We start from the raw sequence: 17,827 nt of genomic DNA, 5'->3' as shown, positions 1-17,827 counted from the left end.
TTTTTAATTTAAATTTTAAATAAAAAATATTATTTTATGTCTATCTCTTTCTTAAAATGATATAACTTTATGTTATTTAAAATGAAAAATATTCCTCCCTTTAATTTTATTGTGATTTAAAAAAAATGGTGAGAATTAGAGGATAAGGATAGTTCGGTAAACGCAACTTTTCTTGTAGAAAGGAAAGGGCAACGGAGAGAATTTGAAGAGGGCGAATTCGTAATTTGGAAAAAAGAAGAAAAACAAGGTATTTTTGCCGCATAAGATTATTCACTTATTGCCGTCACAACATGTTCCTATAAATATATGCCGTCAAAGCCGCTCCGAAGTCTAGCATCGCAAATTGCAAACTTCAAAACTCTCTCTCTCTCTCTCTCTCTGTCTTTCTCTCTCTATATCTACGCCACAAATTCTATATTCTAGACTCACCCCACACTCTTGGAATCTCAAACATGAAGAAATCCGGCATCCTCGCCGCCTCCTTCGCCGCCGCGTCCGCCGCCGCAGTCTCCGTTACGTCCTCTGCACACACCTCTCATCAGGTACCCGCTTCTGTACCCCTCCAAGATTTCCTTTTTCGCTGGGCATTGTTTTGATTCTGTTATCAAAACGTGGGGATCTGAGAATCGCCCTAAAGTTTTGATTTTGTTATTGTTGTTGTGTGGAATTTGGGTTTTGCAGGACGTTACGGCTGAGGGGAGAGGCCGTGAGAGTTCTTCATCGGCGAGTTCATCTTCTTCGGAAAAATTCGCGCCGAGATTTGATGGGTTGCGATTCATTGAAACGCTGATTACTGCCCATAGATGAAAGATTTTTTTTTTTTTTTGGCCTTGTGCTGTTTAGAGAAGACTTCGTCTATGGGAAATATTTCAACTTTTTTTTTTTTCTATTGGGGTTATTGGGAGAAATAGAGAGAAAAACAAATTGTGATATTACGGGATTATATTGTACTTTTTCTTTTTCTTGATCTCATTCAGGAAATAAAAAATTAAAGGTTTTTGGGTTTGTGCTGATATTTGTGTCTATCATTTTAACCAATCCTTTCCTTACTTCCTTGGGAGGAAGCAAGTTGGAAGTAGTTTGTTTGGGATTGTTTTAACTTTTATTGTTAATAATGTGGTGACCACTTGTTGGCCCAAAGAGAGTACTTATTTTTAGTAGTTCTTTATCTCTTAAAAAAGTAGTTGACTCTTTGAGAATTAGTTTTATATAGTAACCTTGCTTTCAATTAGAAAAAATATGGAGAAAAAATTGAAGAAAAAGAATTAAATTAGATATAAAAATTAAGTTTTTGTTTGTTTGTTTGTTTAAGTTCATATTTTGGGTTTTGTTGAAGTGATCGACAGAATATGATTTAGTTTGAAAAACAACGCATCTGAGATGCTTTTGTATACGTGTGAGTGTGATTAATTGAATTGGTCGATGTTATTGGACTTTTCCAGGTAATGAAACAATTTGTTTGATTTTGTTATGCTTTTTTTTTTTTTTTTTTTTCTATTTTGTAAAATAGTTATGGAAAGAATTATTTTTTATATTTTTTAATTTTTGAAAGTTAAAAACTAAAACAGAAAATAAAAATAACTCAGACATTTTCTTTAAATTTGATTTTAAGAACAAAAATATAATTATAATTTTTAAAATATTTTTTACAAAATAAACTTTATTAAACAAGTTCTTTTTGTTTTTTGTTTTAAAAACTAAAAAATTGTTTTTAAAAACAACAATCAAATAGAGTTAATATTGCTTTTGCAATAAATTCTGGGATAAGCAGCCACTATCTTTTGATGTGATGGCTGCAAGATATTGTCCTCCGTGGCGTATATGGAATATTCTTTCCGAATATTGTTCTGCAACTTGTGAATATCTGTTATATAAAGTTTTTCATTTCAGATTTTTTACCTTTTTTCTTCACTTGCTCGAAAAGCCAAACTTAGTGCGAACATATTCTTGCCTCTTTCATCAAAGATTCAATTCTCAAGATAAATAATTCAGCACTAATTCATTTGGTGGATGATAAGAACCCAAGACTAGTTCCTTTTCTGGTCAAGCACTTTCTTCCAACATCAACTTTCAAAATGCGAATTCTCCACTAGCGAAAAGCATAATTGAATCCCGGAACAAGCAGAGAAATACACTTTTACACCATTAGTCTTTAGTTTGTCATTGGTTTAGAATTTGCAAAACTTGATTTTAATTTTTTGCTAAATTAATTTTAATTACAAGTGGAATTGATTTCTGTTTGAAAGTATATATTTGAAAAATAATTTTAACATAATCAATTAATATTATGTACATAGTACTAATAAAAAATGTTTTTGGATACATAATTACGAAGAGAACATGCTAAAATTAAATTAACGCTAAAAATTTAATTATACACAACATTAATTTTACTCACTGCTAAAGCAATAAAATGTTACTTTCACGTTTAGAGAACTAGAATCAAGTTTAAAGCCAAATGCATTTTTTCTTCAAATGATGTAAGAGACATTAACACTATGCTTGAGACATGATTTGTGAGTTTGGGTAAAGAGTAAGACAACACGAAACCAAACTCTGCATTAGACCAAGTACGCAATTTGATCTTATCTCACGCACTATGGGTTCGTATCCCCACAAACACATGATGCGTGAAAGCCACGAAAAATTGATATTTCGAACTTTTGAAGGGCAATACTTTTCAGTGCCTTTCGGTTACGAAGTTTCCTGAATCCCATCCATAATTTTTTTTATTGGATTGATGTTTTATGATATAAAAGATTATTTTATTTCTTACACATATATAAAAATACGTGGGACTTAAATAGAGTCATGTGAAGAGAAAAGAGAAAAAAAAATATTTATCTCATAATTTCTTTTTGTATGCAAAAAATAAAATTATTTCTTCCAACGTAAAAAAAAAAAAGGTTAATCCTTCATATAATTAAACAAGCAAATAAGGGAATGAAATGTCCCAATTGTACACTCAACAAAAAGGCCGAGATCACACAAAAATAGCATGGCATGTGAAACTTCCTTTCAAAATGAAACAAGCTAGTATGTTAAAAAGTTTGGACATAGTAATAACTGGAAGACAATTTTTTTTTAAACTTTTGTACCTTTTATTTGAGTTTATTTACAACCAACTCTAATTAATTTGGGATAAAGATAGTGTTGATGTTGATATATATTGATATACTCCATAGTCTAGAAGTTGGATCCTTAGAACTTTTCTTTTTTTCAAAAAAAAAGAAGGAATTTTAGAGCCAAGTTGTTAGTCATATACAAATGGAAGTACACAGGCTGCAATCATATGTCAGAAACCCAAAAGTTAGATTATGGCAAGCCTTAACTTATCAGTGATCACCATGATCCCCCACTCATCTGTACCTCTCAACAATTTGTTTCTTGTTTTACTTTATAACTACTTTATTTTCTGAGCTTTAGTCAATCATTGAATTATTCGTACTTACAACTTTCTTCGTCCATACCTATCGTATGGGAGGAGATTTAATATGGTGTTTTGGTCATATTGGAAGAAGATAAACATAAGAGTGAGATCAATACTTAACACCGATAAAATTTTGAAGTGCCAACCCCACTCTTCTTTTAATTTGCAAAATGGAGTCCTTCCCTTCTTTACACTGATTAGCAAATAGGGCAGGGAGGTATTTTCCATAGATATTTATGTAGTTCAGTTTGTCAAGCCGTTAATCCTCACATAGTACACCTTAAGGTGATGAAGAAGACAATCGGAACACTCACTAAAATGCCACTGTTCACCAACTTTTTTACCTAAATGTCACGCGAACAGTGTTGTTTTCCAATATGCCACAAAAGCAAGTTCGCTACCCTGTGTAGCGAACTCGATTTGTTGACGTGTCATATTTTTAATGGATAACAAGTATCAAATTTTAAAAAATAATAATAAAAAAAATGAAGGTCGCCTACCATGTAGGCGAACTTGGTTAAAATCAAGTTGGTATCCATTAGAAACGTGACACGTCAGCAAACCGAGTTCGCTACACCGGATAGCGAACTTGCTCCCGTGGCATATTGAAAAATAGCACTGTTCGCGTGGCATTTAGGTAAAAAAGTTGGTGAACAGTGACATTTTGGTCACTGTTCCAAGACAATCGGGAAAAAAAAATGAAATTAGAGAGCAAAATTGTTAAGTGACAAAAGATGAAAATCCTTGAATGGTTTTTTCCAAGACCGGATGCACTCCAATATTCCATCGTTCACTAAAATTACGTTAGAAGTACACTTCTATCCAAATGTTGTAAATGGAAGGAATATTTTATAAATCACTCTTTGAACTGAAATTTAAGGCTTTAAAAACCTTTATCAAACATTTATATGAAGAGGCTGGAAAATTCTTGTCTACATAACCACAGCCACCATTTCTCATTGAGCCTATATGTACAGGGTTGAGAATTCCCTCACTTCAAAAACTGCAAGAGGCTTACTGTATTAGTTTGTCAGAACAAACTTGGTTAGATCTCTAACAGATGGTATGCCTCACTTTTCGTGTTATGGACCTTCCCATGCGAAGACGTCGGCTTGTCAGAGCTTCTAATAGGACTGTCAAAGCATGTTCTACTGCTTCTGCCTGATTATCCAACCCAAAGGAGTTAAACAGTGGAAGAAGTTGAAGCTCTGAGAGCAGACCAGCAGCTGCTGCTGCTGTACATGTACGATCCCAAGATGGTTGGGGCCTGCCCTTGAAATACCATACAATACACATAGATTACATTAAACACAGCAGAAAGTCTAGAGCAAAGATAGGAGAGCAAGAAGGGAAAAAGCTGCTGCAGATATACTGAAACATAGGTGTCAGTTAATCTTAATTTTACTTTCTCACTCACCTAAGTTTATGCATGGCAGAAGCACCAGGGTTTAGGGATAAACACGCGAGGTCCTCATCTCCCCAAACTGACTTTGCTTGATCCTGTTGAAAACAAAATTTCACACCAATATGTTTGCAAATTAGCATAAAAAAAAAATTGTAAATGGTATTTCAGCATAAATTAATTCATTTCATCGACTTGAAAAACTTAAATACTACATGTCTTTGGGATGGTCCAAAGGAAACTTCATAAAACATAAAGCCTATTCTTGTTCGGTGGCTGTCTGTTCCAGTTCCACCCCATTATCTACCCCAAAAAAAAAAGGTGAAGCCTCTGATCCATTAGCTCTTCAGAAATATTATGTTTTTCTCTTTATGATATGTTTCAGATAAAACTCTCTATGCAGGCAGTGTCAGTTTATTGAATCTATTAAAAAAAAAGAAAAAACTCAGCCTTCAGCGAAATTCCATATTATGTTTAATTGCTGTACAGTCAGCCACATAGGCATTCTCAATCAAAGACGCAAAGTATTACGTAGCATTGTCTAAATCTCTGATCCACTCACATATCAAAAGAAAGGCACTATAATATTGTTGCACTACATGTGATCTTTTCCCATCTTGAGAAATTCTAATGCCATGATTGCAGCATTTTTCTCAGCACAAGCATAGGTATCTGATCATAAACAGTGCTAGCTTCTATCATCACTGTTTAATCAAAAGTTTAACTTTTCCATTTTCTTCCACTTTTTTAATCAACAGCTTGAACTTGAAACGGAAAACTGGACAATGCTGGATGATTAGTCTCCAATAGCCCCCCACAAGCTGGACGATGTATGTTGGACATCCCCAGCTTGGAAACAGCATGAAGGAAAGAACCAGGAGGCAATGGCTTGGTGAACATATCGGCGATTTGAGCAGCAGAAGAAATGGGAAGAAGATGCAGTAAGCCAGATTCAATTTTGCTGCGAGTAACATGGCAATCGATTTCGATATGCTTAGACCTTTCATGAAATACTGGGTTACGGGCAAGATGAATGGCAGAGTTACTGTCACAATAAACGGAAGCTGGATGTGTCCATGGAAGGCAAAGATCTTGAAATAGATATTGAACCCACTGGAGCTCACAGGAGAGATGAGCTAGAGCCCTATACTCAGCTTCAGAGGAGGAACGATTGATCGTGGTCTGTTTCTTGGAACGCCAATGCACAAGGGCTGAACCTAAGAATACGCAAATACCAGTGACAGACTTCCTGGTGTCGGGACAGGTAGCCCAATCAGCATCAGTGAAAGCCTGAACTCGAAGATCATTATTAGCGGGAAAGAAGAGACCAGAACCAGGAGCACCTTTGAGGAAGCGAAGGATGCGTTTTGCAGCAGCAAAGTGGACAGTAGTAGGACGAGCGACATATTGGCTGAGACGATGCACAGCGAAGCAAATGTCGGGCCTGGTGTTAGTCAAGTAGAGAAGACGGCCAATCAAACGACGATAAGGAGATGGATCATCGAGAACTTCTCCCTGATTGGAATGAAGTTTGACAGAGGCATCCATAGGAGTAGAGACAGGTTTACCACCCAAAAGTCCTGCATCCGAAATAATCTCAAGAGCATACTTCCTTTGATTCAACACAATTCCACGTGAAGAACGAGCAACCTCCAATCCAAGGAAGTAACGAAGATCACCCAAATCCTTAATCTTGAATTTATCATCCAGCATTTGTTTCACACGAGTGATTTCAGATAAGGCAGTCCCACATATCACAATATCATCAACGTATACCAATAAAACAGTAAAGGAGGATGATGTTTTGAGGGTGAAAAGAGAGAGATCAGCTTGTGCCTGAATGTAACCAAGCGAAATCAAAAAGGAGGAGAGCTTGGCATGCCACTGTCGACTTGCTTGCCGTAAGCCATAAAGGAACTTCTGTAATCGACAGACCTGACCAGGCTTGTCAAGATGAAGACCTGGAGGAGGCATCATATACACTTCTTCGTTAAGGTCTCCATGTAAGAAAGCGTTGTTTACATCTAATTGATGGATGAACCAGTTCTTCGAAGCTGCTACAGCAAGTAAAATGCGAATGGAAGAGATCTTTGCCACAGGGCTGAAGGTATCAAAAAAATCTACACCTTCAGTTTGGGTGAAGCCCTTAGCAACAAGACGCGCTTTGTAGCGTTCAAGGGAACCATCTGACTTGTATTTGACCTTAAAAACCCACTTGCAACCAATGGGTTGTTTGCCAAGGGGAAGATCAACCAATTTCCAAGTATGGTTCTGTTTTAAAGCCTGAAGCTCAGTAGACATTGCCTTGCACCAGAGATCAGACTTAGCAGCTTGTGAATAAGAGCTTGGTTCCACATGAGAGGAAACATTAAGACAGAAATGTGTGTATGTGGGTGAACAAGCAGTGTATGTTAAGACACTGGATAAGGGATATTTAGAAGGAGTGGAGGAAGAGGGAATCATACCTTGGCAGAGATTGATACGTTGAGTGTGAGATGGGCTACTTTGATATTGCTCTAAGTACTTTGGAGGAGCCCGAACACGAGTGGAACGACGAAGAGGAGGAGAGGAAATGCTGAGAGCTGGTGGTATGGGGTTAGGTGATGAGGCTGTGGTAGAGGATGGGTTAGGTAATGGGGCTATGGTAGGTAATGAGGTTGTGGAAGAAGAAATGGGTGAGGGTACAATATGGGGAAGGTAACTGTCAAAATCAAAAGGTGAAGTGTGTGAAGATGGTGGGTATGGTTCAGAAAGTGGTTGAACAATGGAATCAATCAAAGGTTGATTGTTGAATGGGAATATATGTTCATAAAAAATAGCATTTCGAGACAGAAAAAGCTCCCTGGATTGAACATCATATAATAAACAGCCTTTGACACCTGCTTTATGACCCAAGTACACTGCCTTTCGTGCCCTTAGTTCAAACTTTGTGCGATGGTTATGCAGAGTGGATGCAAATGCTAGGCATCCAAACACTCTCAAGTGTATTAATGAAGGAGGAGTACCATGAAGGACCTCATAAGGAGTTTTATCCTGGAGAAGAGGTGTGCAGGTACGATTGATCAAGTGAATGGCATGGGTTATGGTATGGTTCCACAGTTTGATAGGTACTTGGGACTGAAAAAGTAAGGCTCTTGCCACATTTAAAATGTGTTGATGCTTACGCTCCACTCTTCCGTTTTGCTGCGGGCACTCAACACAACTCCTTTGGTGTGTAATGCCCTTTTGAAGATAGAACTCAGTCATTAAGAATTCATTTCCGTTATCACTTCGAATTGTAGTAACAGTGGTTCGAAAGTGATTCTCAACAAATGCAATGAAATTCCTCAAATGTACTCTAGTTTCTGCTTTACTTTTCATCAAAACTATCCAAGTATACCTTGAAAAATCATCTACAATTGTTAGAAAGTATCTATGACCTTCAACAGATGGAGTAGAGTAGGGTCCCCAAATGTCTACATGAATTATATGGAAAATCTTCAATGATTTTGTCAGGCTAAGGGAAAAGGGCAATTGCTTTTGCTTTGCCAAATGGCATATATCACACGGGCTTACATGTTTAGCAGGAATAAAGGGAAACTTAGAGGACATATTTTTCATTACAAGTTCAGATATATGCCCTAGTCTTGAGTGCCATAAGACATGATCACCCTTATTCTGGTTACAAGAATTCAAAGCAGTATGTAACTTCTTGCAATACGCAGCATCCCTTCCAGTCCTCCCATCAATCACATATAGCCCATCCCTTTGCTCAGCTGTACCAATCTTCGCCTGAGTATGGAATTCCTGAATAACACAAGTTGAACCACGAAATATCAATTCACAAGGGATGGTACTCAAAAGCTTTGTGACAGAAATCAAGTTCACCTTAAATTCTGGTACATAAAGGACATTAAACAGAATCATTTTTGGGGATATATGGACAGTTCCTGAGAACTTAGCAGTGACACAATGACCATTGGGCAGGTTAATCATGACAGGCTTAATTTTGTGAATATGAGAGATCTGTGAATAAAGGTAAGTAACATGATCAGTGGCACCTGTGTCGAGTATCCACTTGCCATGTATGATACCTGGTTGTGAAACTTGGTCAGTATTCACATTTGAAACTTGTGTAAAATTAGCTGCATGCGTGGTTGACAGAGCAGTGTTCTTATCCAAGATATTAAGGAGGTGTTGAAATTGATCGTTGGACAAAGACACACCAGAATTGCTGGCTCTATCAGGTTGCTCATATCGTGTATCTTGCATAGCATTGTTCACATTATGAGTAACAGTGCTCCTTGGTTTGTAAGTCAGTGGAAATCCATGAATATGGAAACAAGTATCCACCGTGTGGTTAGTCCTACCACAATGTGTGCACATTTTATTTCCTTGAGTGCGTCCTCCATTATAGTTATTAAATGTAGTTCTTCCTCTTCCTCTAAAGCCACGTCCACCATAGTTATTACTCTGTCCAGGTCCACCATAGTTACTTGATGAACCTCGAAATGAGTTTTGCTCAGTAACAACAGCAAAGGTTTGAGCATTCGTGGATCTATTTTCTCTCTGAAATTGACGTTCTTGCTGTACTACCATAGAAAAGACTTGATTAGCATCTGGAAGAGGAGTAATGAGCATGATCTGAGACCTAACTTGAGAGTATTGATCGTTCAAGCCTTTCAAGAAACGAATTACTTGATCTTTATCTCGATATTCCTTCATCTTATCATATCCTCCACAACAGCAACGAATTCTACACAATTACACGTTGGAAGTGGCTTGAGATTCTCAAGTTCATCCCATAAGGTCTTTAACTCAGTAAAAAACTCTGTAACATTCTTATCTCCTTGCTGTAATCTATAAAATTCTTCTTGAAGATCAGATACACGAAACAAATCTGATCTGGAAAATCTCTTTCTCAGATCTGACCAAATATCACTTGCTCTTTCTATCCAAATCACAGATTGAACAATAGGTTGAGATATGGATTTATGGATCCAAGCACTCACCATATTGTTGCATCTCTGCCATGCAAAGAAATTCTGATCGGTTTCCGAAGGTGGAGTTATGCTACCATCGACGAATCCGAGTTTGTTCTTCGAAATGAGAGCTACGGTCATAGCCCGAGCCCATGTATGGTAGTTACCATTACTCAGCAATGGAGTAACTAAGACAGTTGATGGAGATTCATTCGGATGCAAGAAAAACGGATTAGAAGGATTAGTATGAAAATCTGGAAGGGAACTTTGGTGGATTGCAGGTTGTTGATTCACTGTTGCTTCATTATTCACTGGCGATTGATCATCAACGAATGGAGCTTGATCAGCCATGGATACGAAGCATTAAAGAAAAAAAAAATTATCTCTCCTGTGATACCAGAGCTCCAATTTAGAGCTCTGATACCATACTGAATTTCCTCATATATTGATAAAACGAAAACTGAACATTACAACTTTCTCAAGACGTACTTATACTCATAACTACAAAACTGAAACTGACTTAACCACGGTTATGCAGTTAGCTCTGACTTAACCATACACGGTTATGCAGTTAGATCAAAGAAAAACTGTTAACTCAATCTGTAACTGAATTCGATGACGTGGCAACCAAGGAAGCACGGACACTTGTAAAAACAGGAAGAGTCGGGTCCGACACGCTCCGACACGGTGTCGGACACGCGGTTGACTTTTTCCGACACGTTGACCATTCCGACACGCGAATTTGACCGTGTCCGACACGGTCAAATGGCATTTTCGTAATTTTTTTTTATTTTTTATTTTTTATTTTTTTTTAAAATTTTTTTTTAATTTTTTTTTTAATTTTTTTTTTTAATTTTTTTTAAAAGTTAAAATATATTAATAAAGCTTCCACCTGATCAATTTTTTCTTTTTTTCTTTTTTCCCCTTAAGTAGATAAGAGATCATCTCAGCATCATTGTTGTCAATTCCTATCACGCTCTTGTTGTATCTTCTTCTCTCTGATCTCTCTCTAATATGATTTGATCTCTCTATCTGATATTATATCTCTCTCTCATCCCAATTCTTATTTTTTTTATTAAAGCTTCCATCTTTATAACGTGTTGATGGGTATTATTAATTTAGTTTCATTTTTTTTGTTAAATTATTAAATATTAAATGAAATATACACTATATAAATTAAAAATATTATTTAATATTAAAACGTGTCCCAACGTGTCGAAATCCATAAATTTTTAGGATTGACGTGTCGGAGTGTCGTGTCGTGTCGTGTCACGTGTCGCGTGTCGTATCGGTGCTACATAACTGGCAACTGGTGCAGCTGGATGATTAGTCTCCAATAAAAGTATCATTTCAACTTAATGGTGTAGGTTTGACTATTAGACCCAACCTATATCCTACAGTTAAGCAACTCCTGTTTTAAAATTAATTTTACGAATTTCAAAACTTTGGTCAGCTTTTTTCAATTAGTTTTAAAAGTTTATAGAGAGAGAGAGAGAAACGATAGGTCCATTTGTTTAATAATGTTTTTTTTTTCTCTTTGGCACACATCACATGTGGCCGTACTAGTAGGATAAAGAGGATATTGTACTTGCATTTGGTTAAAGTGGAGACACCTCTAACTTACATTTGTAAGAGGACTAGAACATCTGAATATACTGCATAATAAGATTTTATCCGGCCTTCGCGCATAACAATTGATAACCCTAAGTTTCCATGCTTTTGACAATCATGGAGTAGATAATTTTGTGCTGCTCAACTAGAGTCATATTATGAAAATTTACAACTTCTAACTGAAGAAAAGGAAGAAGAAAGCCACCCAAAAGTTACCTGAAGGCGCCTAAACATTGCTGCTGAATTACTCCACGTCCCATCAATCAAAATAAAATGCACAGTTGAGTCTACTTTTAACTGCTTCATTTTCAACCAAATGGAAAACAAGGAAATCTATATCAAAATGTTAAAAGCAACACAATATATGTTTTTTATTTTTCAAGTGGCATTGCCTTTGTTAGAGAATAATATAAACCACTAAAAAAGCCCTCACCCAACACCTTAAGGTTTTGGGTTGAAGTGGTTCTTTACATGATATCAGAGCTTCAGTGACCACAAGGTCACGAGTTCGATCTTCACCGCCCCCCACTTGTGGAATTAAATAAGCATAAGGTAAATAAAAAATTGGGCCTATGCAATAATCCACGCTTCAAGCCCAAAGTGCTCTTGCGTGAGGAGGTGTGTTAGAGAATAATATAAACCACTAAAAAAGCCCTCACCCAACACCTTAAGGTTTAGGGTTAAACTGGTTCTTTATAGCCTTAACATAGAAGAAAAAAGATATTCTCTTTATAGTGAAAGGCCACTTGTAAGTTGTCACTGCAATGCCAATAAATCTATTCAAATTTGTAACTTTCCTCACACCTCCTGGCAATGTCATTCAGAGATTATTAATTGGCTGGAGATTCTGTTTTAAGTTTTCATAGTCACTGATCAAGTGGTAAATCCCAAAACAAGAAGTTGAAAATCATATTTTATAACTTCTCTAAAGTAGTTAACATTTTTGCATAAAACTGCAACAAGCAAAACACAAGATGCAGCTAGGATGCTAGCAGTCAGAGTTCATTTCTTCTCATTTGCATGAACTCAACATTATACTGCATAGGTCAAACCACATTCAAAATGGGCGTGAATTAGCATTAAATACACAAAAAAGAAAAGCAATTAAGATCAGACTAAAATCGTGTATATTGCTTCAAGGTGCATTCACACACCCAACTCTCCAAGACAGACATAATCACTAGTATTATTTGTAAATCAGCAATTAAAAAAGCATTAATTAGTCTAATGTTAAAATAATACCTTTAATTACTTCAACAATTAATTACTTCAACAAGCTGTTTAATGGGGATGGAGATACAAGCGAGGTGGACTTAGAGGACGCGTATGATGATATGAATAGAAGATTTGTACGCAGAATTAATACACATGAAGTTAAGGAGGCTTTAAAGAGGATGAAGACTAATAAAGCCTTGGGGCCTGATGGTGTCTCTATTGAAGTGTGGAGAGACCTGGGGGATGTGGCAATAAAATGGTTGACCAATCTTTTTAATAAGATTCTCCAGACGAATAAGATGCCTGATGCATGGAGAAAAAGTATGATTGTGCCTATCTACAAAAACAAGGGAGATATACAGAATTGTTCAAACTATAGAGGCATTAAGCTAATGAGCCATACTATGAAGTTGTGGGAGAGGGTTATTGAGCATCGCTTGAGGAGAGATACCAAGGTTTCTGTAAATCAATTTGGATTTATGCCAGGAAGATGTACCATGGAAGCCATTTTCTTGATGCGACAACTAATGGAAAGATATCGAGAAAAGAAGAAGGACTTGCATATGGTGTTCATAGACCTTGAGAAAGCATACGATAGGGTTCCAAGGAAAGCTTTATGGTGGGTTCTGGAGAAGAAAAAGGTTCCATAAAAGTATGTAAAGGCAATCAAGGATATGTATGATGGGGCTACTACATGTGTAAAAGCTTATAACGGATTATCAAGTTATTTTCCTATCACGGTAGGTGTACACCAAGGGTCGGCTCTAAGTCCTTACCTCTTAGCCTTAGTTATGGATGAACTAACAAAAGATATTCAAGAGGATGTGCCATGGTGTATGCTTTTTGCAGACGATATTGTGCTTATTGATGAGAGCGAGGAGGGTGTTAATAGAAAACTTGAATTGTGGAGAAGCACATTGGAATCCAAAGGATTCACATTAAGTCGAAGCAAGACTGAGTATCTAAAGTGTGAGTTTTTTCTGGTACGAGATGGGGACCAAGAGCCCGTGCATCTAAATGGTCAAGAGGTAACCAAAAAAGATGCTTTTAAATACTTGGGCTCCATTTTACAAAAAGGTGGAGAGATTGATGAGGATGTAAATCACAGAATCAGAGCAGGGTGGATGAAATGGCACAGTGCATCTGCATTTTTGTGTGACCGCAAAATCCCCCTGAAGTTAAAAGGAAAATTCTATAAAACGGCAGTAAGATCGGCAATGCTATATGGAGCGGAATGCTGGCCAGCACATAGGCAACATGAGCATAAGATGGAAGTAGCAGAGATGAGGATGTTAAGGTGGATGTGTGGTTACACAAGGATGGATAAGATAAGAAATGAAGATATTCGACGAAAGGTCGGAGTAGTACCGGTAGCCGAGAAGATGAGAGAACATAGATTGAGGTGGTTTGGGCACGTGATGAGAAGACCCATGGATGCTCCTGTGAGAACAGAAGTTTGTTACCAAGAGCTAAACACAAAAAGAGGCAGAGGTAGGCCGAAGCTTACTTGGGGGAAGGTAGTAAAACAAGATTTAATGTAGTGGGATATAGATTGGCGGACAGTATGTCTTAGAACGAAATGGAGAAAAGCTATAAGTATGGTGGAGGGTTAGACCCGCTGTTATTCCTATATTCCAGATGGTCCCTTTTTAGTCATTTTCCCCTTCATTTCCCCCACTTCTTCTTGTCCCTTTCTTTTTTACTTTTATTTATTTATATATACATATATTTTTATTTTTTTATTTTTTTTATTTTATTTTATTTTTTTTTATTTTTTTATTTTATTTGTTTATTTTTTTTTTTTTTTTTTTTTTTTTTTATTTTTTGCTTTTTTTACTTTTTTTCAACCGTTTTGTATCTTTCATGTGGGTTCATCTACCACCGACCCCAATTAATTTGGGATAAAGGTGTTGTTGATGTTGATGTTGTTGATGTTAAAATAATACCTTTGCTGGGGTGACTTCATAGTTTGCAACTGGTTCCTGACCAAATGCATCTTGAACTGATTTTAAAACTGCACCCTTGTTGGGATAAAGACACCACACCTTACTTTTTCCTGAAATAAGGTAAATCCACAGCCAAAGCAATTGAATGTGAAATAAGCATGAGGTTCAGACATTAAAAGACATAGAACACTTAGATCCAACATAACAATGAAGAACTACTAAGTTAAATCATACAACAGTATCAAAATTGATACCAGGAATCCAATTCAAACATATTATCATAATAAGAAGCTATTTGAAATGAAGGATTATAACCATCTATCCCTGTCCATATTTGATAGACAACATTATATTACTTTGAGTAATTTTAAGCAGCAAGAGTTAGTGAAAACAAACTCCCCAATAACCATCAGACAGCAAAAATCGTAGATGCCAGAATATGAATTCCAAGGTCGAAATCTGACTATATCAATAAAACCAGCAACCATAGTCACTGCCAACTTATAAAAATTAAAAGACCTGCCAATTTAAAGGAATTCCACATGATTTCTTCATGTTCAGGAATGCCAAAAAGGCACAAAGTTGCCACATCAACACCAAAGACTTGCCACAAAAGCTTTCCAGTGTTGTTCTGTCGTAAGAAATCCTGCAAGAGATAACTAAAAAGTAAATGTTTTTAATGAGAAATGGACACAAAACACACCAGATATAGGACCGTAACAAAATGCCAAGTTATATCCAAACCTTGGGATGCATATACAACCAAAACCTTAATCCGGGGCAGAGCAAGCAAGATGTAACTTTTGAACACATACAATCCTCCACAGGAAGCCAGCACTACAAAAATAAATAAATAAATAAAAAATGAACGCAAGATTAAAAGGCAAAATGAAACCACTTGAAATGAAACCTTCTGACAAAGGTAACCCCTGCTTCCAAGTATGCGACAAGCTATCTGTCTAGCTGCATAAAATTGGAGCTTTTTCTCTGAATCACCTAATGCCTGATAGGTTGCGCGATGTTTCTTATCTTCTTGTGTTTTGAGATTCCCCTTTAAATCCAAAAACTCAACAGGGTCAAAATGTCTTTACAGCATGAATACGAATAGATGAAAGCTTAGAACTTCACCTGTAGTTTTCCACCATTGCCACCAAAGCTCATCTGGGCATCAAAGTCTTTCTCTAGAACCTTTAAATCCTCAACGATTTGAGTAACCAATGTTGGGATTGGGGAAGTGGTGCCCCAACCTTGCCATTCCTGTAAGGACACAACCCCTTCACCAGCGTCCCCCATGTCCACGTCACAAGCAGAATGAGAACGCTGTGTGAGTGTGAGTGTGTGGGTTTTGTTCCAGAATGGGACACGACATTTGACTAGGAAGGCCCGTGTCCAAGGAGCTGATAACAGCACCATGGTCATTTTGTGTTGTTTTTTTCTCTTCACTTCTTTAAGGATGTTTTATTCCTTGTTTGCCTCTAATCTGCAATTCCAGTGTGGGCCCATGTCCACAACTATCCAAAATGGCCCAATTTTGTGAGTATGGCCCATATAAAAACAACTGTTCTCATAACTTCATTTTTGTGGGGGTCCAATTCGGTTCGAATACCATTATACTCATATTAGGGTGGTTCACTTAACATTTATTTTCGGTATTTGAAATGTTGAATTCAAGATTTTATCACTTGAATTAATATTATATGGAAATATGAAGGATGGAACTCCTATCATATAATCATAGTCTCTTAATATTATTCTTAACTCTTTCTTTTTGCAGTTACTCAACCCTAATTATCTCTTTGAGACGAGTTGGTTCCCTCCGGTATCCCCACGAGCTTCGACTCTTTGAGCCGGCTATGAGACTAATCCGGAGTGCGGGGGAACAGTGATGGCTAAAGGTTCGGCCCCCTCCCCAAGAATGCATTCAGCAGGAATCGAACACATATCCAACCCCACTAACTCAGCGCCAAGTTACCAACTGAGCTGCACCCGTTGGGTTTATTCTTAACTCTTTCTAGTTTGAGAAGGATTGATTTAAGTGATAAATAATTTATTTCTTGTAATTAAAAATTCAGACTAGTTGAATTTCGGATTAATTAATTAGGAAATCAAAACATATCAAGTGAGAAAAATAATTTATTATAGAATATGAAGAGGAAAAAAAGGGTAAATCTTGACCTTTAAATCAATCATATGTATGGAAGTTAAGTTCAATTTATTTAATAAATCACATAATTACAAAAAGAGCTTTTCACGGGAATTGATCTTCTCATGTGTTAATTAATATGATCAAAAAATTCTAATCATTCATAAGTATATTAGCGGGGATGATTGTGTCACTCCCTATTTTAATATTTTTTCTTTCTTATTCTCCATCACATGATCCTCCCACATAACATGATTATTCTGGCCAGCCCAATTGGTTAGCCCAATATCAAGGATCCTAGCCACCTCAGCCCTACCAACCATGTTGCACCAACCTTGTTGTGCCAGCACTCACTTTTTGCAATGCTATCAGACATTTCAACGTAAGACATCGAAATGTTTTGAGGGGAGACCCCCTCCTCCCCTTTTGCATCCTCAGGCACCAAAATATTTTATTGGGAACTCTCCCTTCTCATCCTCCTTCTGCACAACAGTTGTTGTCAGCATTGCAGTAGCTGCAAAGTGACTTGCCCCTACAAGGTCAAGTACTTTGGCTCTTTCCTATAACAGTTAACTTGGTTCTCTCCCCTACTGGATTGGAACCTATAAATACCCTCATCTTCACTACCTTAACACACATAATATCACTATTAGTACGAGTCATTACTTTGTTGCCTTTGAGAGCTATTGTAATCATTCTACACTACCTCCATTGTCATACACACCACTTATGACCTCTTTGCATAATCTTGGTCGATACTACACGCAACGCTCTTAATTAGTCAACGGTCCAATGAACATATTAAAAAGAGTAAAGTACCTTTTAAGTCTTCGACAAAAATCATGTGGCCAATTTAATCTTTTAGAAAAAAAATTGACTTATGATCCCTTTAAAATTTAAAATAGACTCATGTTAGTACTTTAAGAGACTAACATGAGTCTTATTTGAATTTCAGATGAATCACAATTTTCACTAATTAAGTTCATTTTAAATTCAAAAGAGACTACAAGTCAAAAAAAATTTCCCAAAATTTAAATTGAATCACATAATATTTTTATTGAGTACCAACAAATACATGCATGTATTTTGTTAGTGGGGAGGATGTTTAGGTTTGGAATG

The 17,827-nt window shown here is 36.7% G+C and overlaps 2 protein-coding genes across 4 annotated transcripts; one reads left to right on the top strand and one right to left on the bottom strand.

The window, feature by feature from the left end:
• Positions 1–329: 329 nt before the first annotated feature.
• LOC133301964 (uncharacterized) lies at positions 330–1,013 on the top strand. The gene is made up of 2 exons (XM_061501676.1): positions 330–542; positions 682–1,013. The coding sequence occupies exons 1-2, from the start codon at positions 453–455 to the stop codon at positions 805–807; spliced, it is 216 nt and encodes a 71-aa protein (XP_061357660.1). The 5' UTR covers positions 330–452; the 3' UTR covers positions 808–1,013.
• A 3,174-nt stretch (positions 1,014–4,187) lies between these two features.
• On the bottom strand, positions 4,188–15,958 carry LOC133301969 (uncharacterized). Of its 3 annotated transcripts, none has more exons than XM_061501680.1 (8): positions 15,694–15,958; positions 15,476–15,616; positions 15,310–15,402; positions 15,085–15,211; positions 14,566–14,675; positions 11,621–11,704; positions 4,848–4,930; positions 4,188–4,697 (listed from the first exon to the last, which is right to left on the bottom strand). In XM_061501680.1, the coding sequence occupies exons 1-8, from the start codon at positions 15,856–15,858 to the stop codon at positions 4,484–4,486; spliced, it is 1,017 nt and encodes a 338-aa protein (XP_061357664.1). In that variant the 5' UTR covers positions 15,859–15,958; the 3' UTR covers positions 4,188–4,483. The 3 variants fall into 3 exon arrangements, with proteins under 3 accessions (XP_061357664.1, XP_061357665.1, XP_061357666.1); XM_061501681.1 differs by having other exon boundaries at positions 11,621–11,701; XM_061501682.1 differs by having other exon boundaries at positions 11,621–11,701; positions 14,572–14,675.
• Positions 15,959–17,827: the final 1,869 nt, after the last annotated feature.

This window comes from Gastrolobium bilobum, unplaced genomic scaffold, assembly GCF_033153095.1.
Source record: "Gastrolobium bilobum isolate Gb01-03AN ecotype WA unplaced genomic scaffold, APGP_CSIRO_Gbil_v1 utg43820, whole genome shotgun sequence".
NCBI lineage: Eukaryota > Viridiplantae > Streptophyta > Magnoliopsida > Fabales > Fabaceae > Gastrolobium > Gastrolobium bilobum.
This window is presented reverse-complemented; position numbering and strand designations above follow the sequence as displayed.